The following is a 13,343-nucleotide window of genomic DNA, read 5'->3' as shown; positions in this document are numbered from 1 at the left end:
ACGGGTTAGCACGCTGCTGTGTGGATTCTCTCTGAAGCAACAAACGGTAGCTCATTCTCGTTTCGCGATCTGATTCTATAAGGGCAGTGAATAATTGCGATAGAATCAGTTTACTATTGTCGCTTATTCTAACTATGTGCCTATAACCTTTGTATAAGTTGTGTCTATGAAAATATCTGTGAATGCTCCATACAAGGGTTTTTACATATTGTAATTAAGTTTGAGAATCATCAAGTCGAATCACCGACTCGATTTTCTGCGATAATTGTCAACTTGCGATTCTCTCTTGGTAAATTCCACACAACGCCGATCATTGCAAAACTGTGTGAATTTTGGTAAGGGCCGTGCAATACTGAGAGTATAAGGCGGAGCGAAGAAATGTAGACAAATTCTCCCACGGTCCATGCATTAACAGGCAGTGAGTTCTTGTAGTATCTTCTACCAGATTGAAAATGTTGTATACAATGTAGAGAAATATCGAGCCGCTCTCTGCTAAATTATCGGCAATCACCAATACTACAGTCATGTAAATAAATGTATCACTGTAACACTAATCTGAAACTTAATCCAATCTTGGAAAAATCCGTAAGATAATATCTATGATAAACTAATTTCACAACAACAAATTTTTACCAATTCCATAATGTTTTGGCGCTCCCTGAATGTTGGCACTCGAGGCGGTCGCCTCCATCTCACTACCGTTCTGCTATGACATCACGGTTTTGACTTGACACTACATTATAAGCGGATTTTAGTTGGAACTTAAACTTTTTTCACTTGCAAACAAAAAGGAGATGAGCGTATGATATTTTTTCCTTAATACCTGTTAGACAACAGTAGAAACAACACAACAAAGTTTCGTTATTGTAACTATCTTTATGAAACTAATAATATAATTTTTAATCATTCGTTCTAACAAGAGCACGTACTGTCATTAACTATGGTATCACTTTTTCCCTACTAATCGGAATAACTTCAATACTGCTGCTATCGCTTGACTCTGTTCCAGTCCCTTCGTTTTTTCCGCCCGAAGTCGAAGTCGGTTTCCGAACATCCTCATCGGTTAGCAGTGCGTACTCATCCAAGTCACCCTTGTGCTGTTCCTTCGAGTAGTAATCCTCCACGACCAGAATCTCCAGGGTGTCATCGTTAGGCGATGCGCTCTGCTGAACTACCGGTGGGGGACGTGCTGGCAGAGCCGGTCTCTGTCGATCTCCCTTAAAGCTGGCCATGTGATTCAGTCGACGTTTCGTATAAGGACTAGATTCTTTGTCTTCGAAGTCGGTTATTTCTTCAATGCTTCCGTTAGGATTCAGATGCTGAAGAGGTTTGACTTTCCTCGGTGCGTAAGGACTGTTCTCATAGCTTCGATCGTTGAAATTTTGTATCTGTTCCGTACTCTGACAGGGTCCTGGACTTAGCGAAGGCTGACCTAGTGATCGGGATGCTATCGAGTTCGATGTTCTGGTATTATTTAACGCTTCAAGGATATCGGTGGAATGATAGTGTAGTTCCGTCTCTGGTATAGTCGAAGGTTGAACCGGATGTGAAGCTCTCGATCCGGTAGGTGAAGCGTGAACATTGGCAACTACTGTTGCGGTCACGACTGTACCGCTCGTTGGTCTTTGGTAGATGGGAGAGTGTTGCTCTCGGTTCAGTGTGTCTGTGGGCTCTTGATAAACCGTTCCTCTAACGGAAAGAACATTCTCGCTTCTGGATCGATTTTCCGGTCGTAGAGCCACATCTTCTTCGACTTCGTTGGCATGTGTTTGCACGTCTTCGGTGGACTGGCGTTGTCTTCGTTTCTTCTTGCGTTTGCCACGAAACAACAGTTCGTCCAAGGATGCAAAGGAAGCGGCATCCAGCTTTGGCAACAGAATGGCATCCTCGTATGCCGGCGGTCGTGATTCACGCAGATCCGGTGCGTTCAATTGAGCTTCCTGTCGCATTCGTAATTGATTATCACGGGCACTAGAAAGATGGGAGTACGAATAAGATGAAAACATAATAACATTTCTCACTATTTCTTACATCTCTCGCATTTCCTGTATATTTTCCTGACGCTCCCGTTCGGCTACCATTTTTCGCCGGGAATCAATGCATCTCCTTACCAAGGAGTAAATACAAAAGAATCCGAAAAAGGCTAGAATCGCCAGCATGAAGTAGGTCCAAATTCTTTCAGTGGTTCCCATTACGTCCTGTGGGTACCAAACTGACCGGCATGCAGCTTCCCAAGTGGCACCGTAGAAATCTTCCGGACTGGTACAGCGCAGATGTTTTCTATCGCTGATCTGAAACAAAACAATTTTTTGATATCAATTTTTGAGTAAGAAAGTGGGAGGATTTTGCAGACAGTAATACAAAAATTATAGCACTATAAATCGTCTTGTTTCCACACAAAAATGATAACCAAAAACTCCGTAACAATCTCCCATTCAACTTACCCTTCTCGGTGGCTCCGTTAGGAACACGTAGAAGTGAAAGAAATCCGAACTGCGGCAATCACACCGCCAAGGATTGTCACCGAGCCAAATTTCGCTCAGGTAAGGATTATCGTCAAAATAATCTATTCGAAACGGCGTCGTAAATCGATTTCCGGAAAGGTTGAGCCGCAACAGTGCCGGCAGTCTCGAGAAGGTGGTATTTTTTATCGTCGTTATTCGACACATACTCAAATCCAACGTTTGCAGTGAGTCTGACATCACTCTGTCCGGTATTTCAAACAGCAAATTCCCAGACAGATCCAAATCAACTAGCGAAGGCATCCCGGCCAGGGCATCCGAATCGAAGGCCAATATCTCGCACCAACTCATATTGAGATGAATTAGCGACGGTGCGGTAATTCGCACCAATCGCCACAGATAGTTGCGGCTCAGGTTAATGTGCGTTAGCAGTTCATTGTCCTTGAAGACCTTCCCATCCAGTTGCTTAATCATGTTGAATGAAAGGTCTAAATTTTTCAAATGCGTCAACCCTCGAAAGGCCTCACTCTGAACTGAACTGATCGCATTGGACGACAAGTCTATGTTTTCCAGAAGTAAATTCCAGGCAAAACTTTCCCTTGTCAGTTGCCGAATCATGTTACCACGTAAGATCACTGTCATTAGGTTTGGAAATCCGTCCAGATCGATCGAGTCCATATTGCAGTTCGAAAGGTTAATCCGTTTCAACGTTTGGGATGTCACGATTCCATGAGTTGATAGTGACAGTCGGTAGTTTTTAGCTAAATTCACGTATCCCAAAGCCTCCAAACCATTTAATGCAGTCGGTTGGAGAGTACTCAGCTTACAGTTACTCAAATCAAGCGTTTTCAAACTAGTAGAAGTCATATCTGAAATTCCATGAATCGGATTCCCATTAAGTTTCAGATGTTCCAAGTTGATCAATCCTTGAATGACTTCTTTCCCCGATACTTTTGTTATTTTACAGTTGCTCAAATCCAGATATTTCAAGGATGCACTGATCATTACCAACGAAATATCGTTACTTGAAAAACTGGTGAATTGATTCTCCGCCAGGCTCAGTTCCTCCAGAAATAATGTCTTCTGCAGTAACTCGTTTGGGGAAATATCTGCCCAATTCGAAATATTGTTGTTGGCAACATTCAACTGTTTGAGTGAGCTAAGTCCGTCCAGAGAGTTTGCTGCAATGGTCGAAATGTGATTTGACGACAGGTCCAAGTAACGTAAGTCTGTAAATTGAGATAACCCGACCGGTACGGAAGTGAACGCATTTTCCGAAAGGTCTAGTATTTGAATCTGAAACGACAAGGGGTTTTGGTTAGCTAGCTAGCTAGCTTAGTAAGCATACTGTTGTTAGCTACATACGTTGATTTCCGGGAAATGAGGTAACTCAGTCAATCCCAGACCGGAACAGTCTACAAAGAAGTCCAAACTTTTATATCCGCAGTGGCATTGTACCGGGCAAAATTCTTCCAATACTGTGCCTGTTGCTGTCGATGCAGTGAGCAGTACAATAGCCAATATGGTAGCTGTTTTGCCGTCCATCATTTTCTGTAAAAATGGGAAAAATCGGTAATTGGACTTGCGCTTATTTTCGATCATATTTGTATGAAACTTGTGGTCATATTCACAGACTAGAATGCATTACTTGGACCTCGGATTAAAATGAGTTGCTTGCAAATCGAACTTAGTATGGCTGCCCAAAAACTGGACATCATTTTCGCTTAGGGTCGTCAAAAGGTGAGAGAAATAAGTACTCATAAGTTCCTATCTCATGCCTCCCCGTGTGTTTTTGATGACATATGGTCAATAAAACGGCATCTACTGAGTTTTATCGTCTTATACATCGCAAAAACCGAATAATAGGTTGTGAGCTGCTTCGTAGAAGTATAATCAAATTCCGTTTCAATGTTGTATGAAATTAGTTCCAATTTTCTCAGACTATTCGCGAGCTTGCTAGTTCGTTTCTATAAAAGCCAGACTTAAAAATCTGTTTATTATACATAGTATGAATAGGTTTAATAGTATAAAAAGGCATTTCATGCATACGCACATCACATCATTTGTTCATATTATTAGTCCTTTGTACACTTATAGAAATACACAGAAAAAACTATGAATTTTATTGGAGACATAATTTTACAAACGATACAATTCATAACTACTTTCATTTTCAAACAATGCCATAATCCACTCGTATAGGGTCCAAGTATAGTTTGCACTCGGCAGCAAGTGCGACTGTATGAAATTATATTTACCATTTACCAGCTAAGCAGATATTTGCTTCTGTGGTTCAGTCGTTAACCTGACGTGCTTTGTGATCTAATGATTCCTTGTTCAAGTCGCGCTTTTGACATCGATCTTTTGTTTTTTATTTCATTCTATTTCAAGCCAAATAATTTTCAAATCACACAATTTTACATGTTCTCGAATAAAAATTTGTGTGAAATACGACTCTCCATTTATGCGCATCTTATAAGATGTAAAATCACAAGATTTTTCGAACTGTGTGGATTGGAATACGATTTGTTAGAAATAGGACATTGGATACAAAATAGAGCACTGGTAAGATAAGTAATCATTTAGGGGTTTGGTACCTCATGTGTACCGTTTTGTGCTAAAGTGCACATGACTAGTTTTCATTTTTTTTACGTTTCGCATTCAGCTCATCAGTACGTCAGCAGTTTATGTTGAACTGCTAACGCCACCTAACGGTTCAACATAAACCGCTGACGCACTGATGAGCTGAATGCGAAACGTAATAAGAAAATAAATTCATTTGTATTAGTGAAATTAAAAATTATAAACTAAACTCGCGAGATCCCAAGCCTTTCTGCAATGCTTGAATCCATTTGATACTAATATTGCCACGGGGCGGGGCTAGTCGATGGAACCTAAAGGAAATTTAAAACAGTTATGTGCCCTAAGCAAAAACGGGATAACATCTCAATGACGATTCTTATTATTGAGAATTACTAAGTGGGGTGAAAAGTAACCTCAAACTTCACCTAAAGGCTTTACAATCGCTTAAAAGAATGTATCTATCAAAATGCTGAACGGGACTCAGTTCCGCCTTTCAGAAGAGTCAAATTATGGAATTCTCTACGATATTGAACACTAAACATTAACATTTTTCTCGATTGCGATGCATCCAAATACCCACTTTATTTGCGCTCGTTTGGTGCGAATTTCGTGCAGCGAAAAATGCAAAAAGCAAATCAATCTATTCTAGATTTGCACTAAACTGATGATTTTTACTTTCGTTTTGCTAAGAATTAATCTTAATAGTTATTTAAAAACCTATGCCAAAAATAATCCTGTTAATCTGCGAACTGCGATTAACGAAAACTGTTAAAAAATCATTCTAAATATGTCCAACAAATAAATAAAAGATAAATTCTAACCAAATAGAGAACAGACATCCTAGCTGGTACAAACTTTTTCAAAAGAGCTGTGTAAAGCATACAAGTCAAAATTCGTTTAAAATCACCGTTCCGTACGACTTGGCACGCATTAATTATCATTGTATGGATGCTCGAACGCAAGAGCAAATAAGCGACTGCTGGGCTGTTCGAAACGCCTCTACAGGAGAATTGTTACTTGGTGAAACAACCGTTAAATTTCCTACACAGATTGAAATCTCTACTTGGATGTCTGTTCTCTGTGATATAGCATATAAGAAACCATTGTAACTTTTTTTTGTCTGTAGTCTACATTTGTTTGACGAATGAATAAGTAAATAAATAAAAAAAGACAAATTGAAAATTTTCTATTTCTTCACAAACGATGGCAAAAACAAGTACAAACCCCATAAAACTGACATATAAATTCTTCTATTTCCTGTTCCGGAAGCACCGAAGGTAGTGAAGAAAACCTCCAAAAGAAGAATTTACTTCGATTTTTCAGCGATACTTGTGATGATTCCCACAAATCTGGAAGTTAAAGCTCATATTGTTTCAAAAGCTACTGTGAAATTTCATCTGGATCTGAATTCCGGTCTGTTAGGTTGCTGTCAGAGTGAAAGCGTCACGCGGAGTGTCGAGATACAAAACCAGTGCGCACCGGTACGAGCTGGCACAGAAGAAGTAAAGTCGCCTTTACAAACACTTTTTACAGCACGCTTTGCTCAATTTCGTAAACGCTATCAAGAAAACGAAAACCAACATCTAAACTGATTACTTTCCTCAGATATAGCGTGATCGATTTCCACAAACACAAAGGTTCAAATTATTATAATTATGTCTTATGATCCCATACAAAGCTTTAGAATTTCATTCGAATACAAGTTTCAGTTCCGGAATTACAGGGTGAAGAGTGTTAAAAAATGTATAGCGTCACTTTAAGCGGCGAAGCCAAAAATGTGAAAAAATTCTAAACTGTGCTCGACTTTTCCAACCGTTAGTCATTGCTAGTAGACCCAAAGATAAATAATAAAGACATGTATGTGCTCACAAATATTTAAAAAAAATCTGGTCCGTTCCCGGTACCTTCTAAAATGACCGCACTCACCGCTTGGTGGAGCGCGAGATTAATTACATTGTTATCATTTCGACCAAAGAGTGCCATGAAATCTCAATATATATACAAATGAGCTAACGTATCGAAAGGGTTCTCACGGTTTGACATTTGCATTATGAATGTATGATGGGAACTCAGCAGTGCAACCAATTCATCACCATTGGTGCCAGTTTCACGGAGGATCGTAGATGTGCGCCAAAAAAAGATCGTGAATGTCATGTCTGGAAATACGTTTGTGATACAGTGTAGTGAACAATAGAGTGTACGAAATGGGCAAATACGATTTAACAAAGCCTGAAACTTGGCCTACAAGGCCAAATTCAATTTGTATTGATTTCAAGCGCTGCAAAGTTAGACCAGCAGCAACCGAAACTGAAATCTTGCTTAAGGAACGAATGCATCTAAACGTTAATGATGTGAGTGAGATTCAATTCAACAAGGCGTCTAACTGTGTGTACATTATGTTCAAACGTGAAAAAGATGCAATTGCATTTGCTTCGGTTAATAACGGGGTGAACAGTGTTGATCATGATAATGTTAAATACAAAATCCCTGTCCACATGGTGGACAATGTCATAGAAGTACGTGTGCATGACCTCCCCCGCAGACCAGCGATGGGTATGTTCGGGAAAGTATTTCGCAGTACGGTGAAGTTCTTTCCATCGAAAGGGAAGTATGGCGGAATTTTTTTTCCGGGTATCCGGAATGGCGTGCGAGTGGTACGTATGCAACTACGTAAAGCAATACCATCTTACATCGTTTGTGGTTAAGACGGGATACATCCGTGTAAAACGCTGATTACGTATGAAAATCAACTGGTTACATGTCAGTTTTGTGAACAACCTGCACACTACGGCACACCTTGCACTGAAACTGCGAAAAGAACATCTTCAAACAAAAATAAGAACAACCGCCCAACAACGGAAACTAGTGAGCGCAGTACTCCTGTTGTACCATCAAACCAACCAGCAACTGCAATTAATGCACAACAGGGCGCGTCTACAGCAACTAACAACCAACCCAAGAATGCGAATTACAAGGAAAACGAAGAAAAAACGGAAACCAGCAACGATATCACCGATGCGGCAATGGAGGACGAGACGAGCCACGAACAAAGTGCCCCTCACTCATCGCAAGATAAAAATGGAAGCTCCTCTCCCCCTAGAAAAAGGGTGACAACGAGATCCAACGGTAAACATTTATTTTATCAAATAAAAACATGGCTCATTCGGCCACGTAAAGCTTGTACGCAAATCGGCCTGAATAAAAAAAAATTATAGAAAAATAGTGTATAAATACTCCAAAATCAAACTGAGACTATTCTCTCAGAGATGGTGTGGTCGATTTCATGAACTTAGGTTTAAGTAGAAGGTCTTATAATCCCTAATAAAATTCCTGAATTTTATCTAGATCTGGCTTCCGGTTCCGGGACTACTACGTGGGTAGAGCATAAAAAAAATCCATTGCCGTAAAAGTTCTTAACTCAGCTCAAATCATGGCCAATTCGTAGGTCATGTTTGTTACTGACCATACGAACCAACTTCGGTTATTTCGGCCCTTGAAATTAGGTTTCGGAAGTATTGGAAAAAGAGGTCAAAAACTGCAAAAATGATCTACCTTGCTTTTCTTCAAGATAGCCAAATCGATTTTCACAAATTGCTAGGTTTTGCTCGCACAATTTTTTTGTTTCTATTCAATGAACAGTTTTTAGAACAGTAATATTTATGATGGTATGAGTAATATGAGAAAATGGGATCATTACACCACTAGGTATCTTAAAAAAGGTTTTTCGCTATTTTGACTGTTACAAAAAATATTTATTTGTATAAAAAAAGTATCAGTTAATAATAAGTAAAGAAACCATCAAAAAGGTCTTGGATTTCGGGAGGGGCCAAGGTCCCTCGCGTCTACTCCCTGGCCACGTGCCTGGTTTAATTGTTGAATACGACGCACGGTGCTGATGCGACCTTTATTTTGGCTCAATAAGCTGGTCCAGTCACAATCACAGATGTTATAGAGATAGATTTTTGCGACGAATACAGATCTTTGAAAAATATGCTATCGAAGACAGTCTCACGGTTTCGCAACACTGATTCACTCCAGAACGAGAGATAGTTCTTTCTTTTTCCTGGATCTCATTTTTCCTGCACTAGTAGCGTCTTCTTTAAATTAAATTTTTTTTGTGATGTCGTCACGAATGAACTCATTCAACATAGAGTTGATGTATGACAGATATCAACGATTTGTTTACATTTTCAAATGTCTGCATTTTAGTTGGAATGCAGTTGTAAAAATATACTTGTAGCTGTCAAACAACGTTCGTCTAGCTCATTTTGTAAGGTTATGTTATGCTCACATTGTACCTAATTATAACCAACAGGAATTGTTTTGTTTTCATTACCGAAACCATTTAACACGGTAAAGATAACAGTTCCTCGGTCAGGTTGCTAGACAAGAAATGAACAGTTACACTTAAACATTACCAGTTACTGTGGGATAGTTAAAAGTACAGTGGCATAGTTTTGATAGACGAGTGGCATGTCGTGGTCGTCGATTCCATAATTTCTTAAAATTATTGTGACAAAGTAAATGTGATGGAACTAAAATTAGCATTCCAGGAACTTTTTCGCATGGAAATTATGAATCATACTAGTTGCTTCACCTTTATCACAAACACATATAAATGACACCTTGCACATAACGTTCACTGCTACTATTACTCCGCATCCAACCGACGTCCCGCTTGCGATAAGATAAAGATTATCTTCTTTCCCCAAACAGATTCACTGTTTTGCGCTTCCAAATTTGTTCACTTAAATTTGACCACAAGTTTTCACTATTGACGGGTTTCACTAATATTCCGCAGTGACACTGCTGGAGGGTAAAAGACGTAGTACTACTAATACTGCTGAATTATATATAAAATTTTTGATTTTATTCGAGGACACATTTACAATGAGCAATGGGACTTGAATGCTTGCTTACTTCTTAGAGATACATTTCACAACTTTTGATTTACTCTAATGAATCATTAATCTCAACTAACGAAAACTAAAGCATCAAAAATTTGTGAAATTTAAGCACCAAAACGAAACGAATGAACCACTGCAGGTGGAACCCCGACACGAAACTGAAACCAATTATACGACGTAACATATCCACCTCTGAACGCTGTCGGAATACGCCTTATCAATAAGCGTTGCACCCACCGATAAGATAAATGATACCGTTGCCAAGCACTGACTATGGTTGAATACACAATTTCGGTACGAATTTCATCCGTAAATTTGCGATATCTAACTCGAACATGACACTGCGCCTAACCTTCCCGGTTAATTGTCGGTGCTGTTTCGACACGGATCACGGATTCGAGATTCAACCGAACTTCCGTATTCGTCAGGAACCGTTTAAGAAATTAAACCCATCCCGAAGGTCATAAATTACTTAAGTCTGACAAATATACTCATAAATTTATTAGAACACTCACACGTCCTACCGAAATTGCCCCAATCAGGGCTCTGGCGCAAAGATTGGCTTCGGGTATAGTAATTTGGATCAAATCATCGGAAAATTGTCTCCCGTCATTACACTCCACATTAACCCTCATAAACCGTAAGTCGTGCATCAGAAAAATAAGTATGTACATCAAACAAAACCCCCGAAAAAGACGATTGGCAATTAAGAGGGGATTACGGGTTTCTCATTGATTTTAATGATGCGATACATTCATCTGAGTAGGTACAACTGTGTTCCGTGGAACGACATCCAACGGTTGGTGCATGGAGGATAGAAAGATTTTAATGGTCCCTTCCGACTGGAAGTGTTCGCAGCCCGCAGAACCGAACGAGTAGCTGCCATCCATTGGTGGTTGGTTATCGCTTGTGTACAAGTGGTGAAAATAAGGAAAACACTCTATGGCTTATCCTTGCTAATGCTTGCGAATGACTGCGAGGGAGACAGAGAACGATGAAGTACCGGTTGGGTGGAGGACCATCATTTCAGGAGATTTCGGCGACATTTTAGACGGGCAACCTTTCGGGGAGGGCTAATCTGATCGAGTAGTAGCGGATAGTGAAGGCTTGATGAGGATTGGTTTATGCTTCATTTGAAGATTATTATTTGTTATTTATTTTTATTATTACATTTAGTATTAAATTCGAAAATCGATACTGAAATTTTCTAAAAGTGATTTTAGACACAAAAATCATCGATTAGAAAACTCAGTACTGTACTGTTTTTTTTGCAAACGCGATTCTCACTGAAACTGATTTCTCAAGGTAAAAAAATGAGTTGTGAAAAGTTCACTCGCGAACATTCTGCTCGATGATATTTGATAAAAAGTTCGCACATTGAATAGATCTCGAACAGAAGATTTTTGGGAAATGAATTTTCATAGCCGTTAAATTTCAACCCTTTGCAGTATACATGATGAATGAACCTTTCCGAAAATGTGGATCAATAGTGGTGATGTATTCGAAATCAACACTCTTAGAAAAAATGAAATTTACGCTTGACGTAAATTAAAGTTTGCCGTAATTTCTTTGGTGATGACACAATATTACATCTACTAACATGTATATATAAATTTTGCGTTTGTGTCGATGTAAACTTCAGTTAAATTAACTGTGAAGTTAATGATATGACTTATCTTTACATGCTATGTATTGTGAATATAAGTGAATCGCGACGCTAGTTTTATATGCATCTAAAAAGATGCAACATTTTTTAAGTGTGTACTCAGCAATACCGTGATGGTGGAGTAATACCAAAAATAATAGCAGCAAGTGTTGTGATTAATAATAGTTATAATGATAGCAAAAACAATCACAGAGCAGGTTCTGCCGCTGATTAAAAATATTACCGAATTTAACAGTTTTCGCATGTTATCGCTTCGCCAATTTGAACGCACCAGTCGCAGGCGCAGTGTTTGAGTGTTTCAGGCATGCTGACAATGCTGCGCTCCTGTTATTGCTATGAATCAAATTCATGCAAAATAACGTTTTATTGGGTTTATTCTAAACAGTGCAGTGTTATCAGCCTTTCGTCGCTATAATCACTGTTTGGAATGTGGAAAAAAATATTGTTGTTCATATTGACCACCCTACGTGCATCGAAAATGATGCAGTAATTATTTCTCAGTTGCGATTCAGTTGCAAACTTATTATTGCTGAAAATATGATAATTAAATTTTGCACGTGTATTATTTCGGTGTAGAACTGAAGCGTAGTGGAGATTCAATCTTCTCCCTTTCGTTTATCTGATTAGCGATATTTCGGTGGATGAAAATTTGTCGTTAAGTTTCGCTAACACAAAAAAATAACTTGTGAATTTCGAGGTTCTGAGTTTTGTGGGTGCTTGTTTCATGAATGGGAATCTCGGAAGTGATTTTTTCAGTCACTGAGTTTTTTTTAGAAAATTGAACTGAATTTTTCACGACTGATACTGGAATAAACTTTTTCTGATCATGATTTTCTTAATACAAATTGTATAGCGTAATAATGGGTAGGTCGATGCCACTCACGCAGCCCGTTTGGGTTCGATTCCCAACTCCGCACATAGGATCGGAAAATTTTTCTGATCCGAAGAGGCAAATGACCTTAAGGCTAAAATCTCTATAATCGAAACAAATTGACTGCAGTTGACAAAGTTTTTATATTCGAATTTATTTCATTCATTTGATTCCCTCATGGACTATGCAAACTAGAGCAATTTATTATCCAATTTGAAGAATTCGCTACTCTACATGGTTTGTTATGAATAGAATGCTTGAAACTGGCATTTTAGCTCTATGCATCCTATTTTCGGAATCGGAAGTTGGATCTGACTGAAAAATGGAATATTATAATGGCATCTTAAGACCTATCAGTTGAATTTAAGATGGTGTAAATAGGTTGAACCATCTTCGAGAAAAGTGATTGGCGTTATTTTCATTTTTTAACACACATCCGGAACTGGAAGTCCGATCCAGATAAAACTCAGGAACCTTGCAAGAGCCTTTAATAGCTTCCATTTGAATTTAAGTTTAGCGGGTTGGCGGTTCAATGCATAGGACGCTGGTCTTACAAGCCAGTTGTCGTATGTTCGAGCCCCGGCCTGGAAGGGTTCTTAGTGTCAGTAGGATCCATAGTACTAGCCATGCAATGATTCTGTACACTAAGAATCGGCTGCGAAGTCTGTTGAAACAGAAAGGCCAAATTCCACAAAAGGAATGTAATGCCAAGACTTTGCTTTGAATTTAAGTTTGTGAAAAACGGTTCTTATAAAAAAGTTAGTGATATTATTCTATTATTTAAAATTACAGGGTAAAATCAGTTTTTTTCAGGATTGAATTGAATTGAATCGTCTAAGTTTGTGAAAATCGGT

At 38.9% G+C, this 13,343-nt stretch overlaps 1 protein-coding gene across 2 annotated transcripts; it reads right to left on the bottom strand.

Annotated features, from left to right (window-relative positions):
- Positions 1-856: 856 nt before the first annotated feature.
- Positions 857-10,100, bottom strand: LOC131437733 (uncharacterized). 2 transcript variants are annotated; one of them, XM_058607267.1, is made up of 6 exons: positions 9,966-10,093; positions 9,643-9,854; positions 3,828-4,013; positions 2,445-3,758; positions 2,032-2,291; positions 857-1,971 (listed from the first exon to the last, which is right to left on the bottom strand). In XM_058607267.1, the coding sequence occupies exons 3-6, from the start codon at positions 4,008-4,010 to the stop codon at positions 939-941; spliced, it is 2,790 nt and encodes a 929-aa protein (XP_058463250.1). In that variant the 5' UTR covers positions 4,011-4,013; positions 9,643-9,854; positions 9,966-10,093; the 3' UTR covers positions 857-938. The 2 variants fall into 2 exon arrangements, with proteins under 2 accessions (XP_058463250.1, XP_058463249.1); XM_058607266.1 differs by lacking the exon at positions 9,643-9,854 and having other exon boundaries at positions 9,966-10,100.
- Positions 10,101-13,343: the final 3,243 nt, after the last annotated feature.

Source organism: Malaya genurostris, chromosome 3, assembly GCF_030247185.1.
Source record: "Malaya genurostris strain Urasoe2022 chromosome 3, Malgen_1.1, whole genome shotgun sequence".
Classification (NCBI taxonomy): domain Eukaryota; kingdom Metazoa; phylum Arthropoda; class Insecta; order Diptera; family Culicidae; genus Malaya; species Malaya genurostris.
The sequence above is the reverse complement of the archived record's forward strand: the minus strand, read 5'-3'. Positions and strand labels throughout refer to the sequence as shown.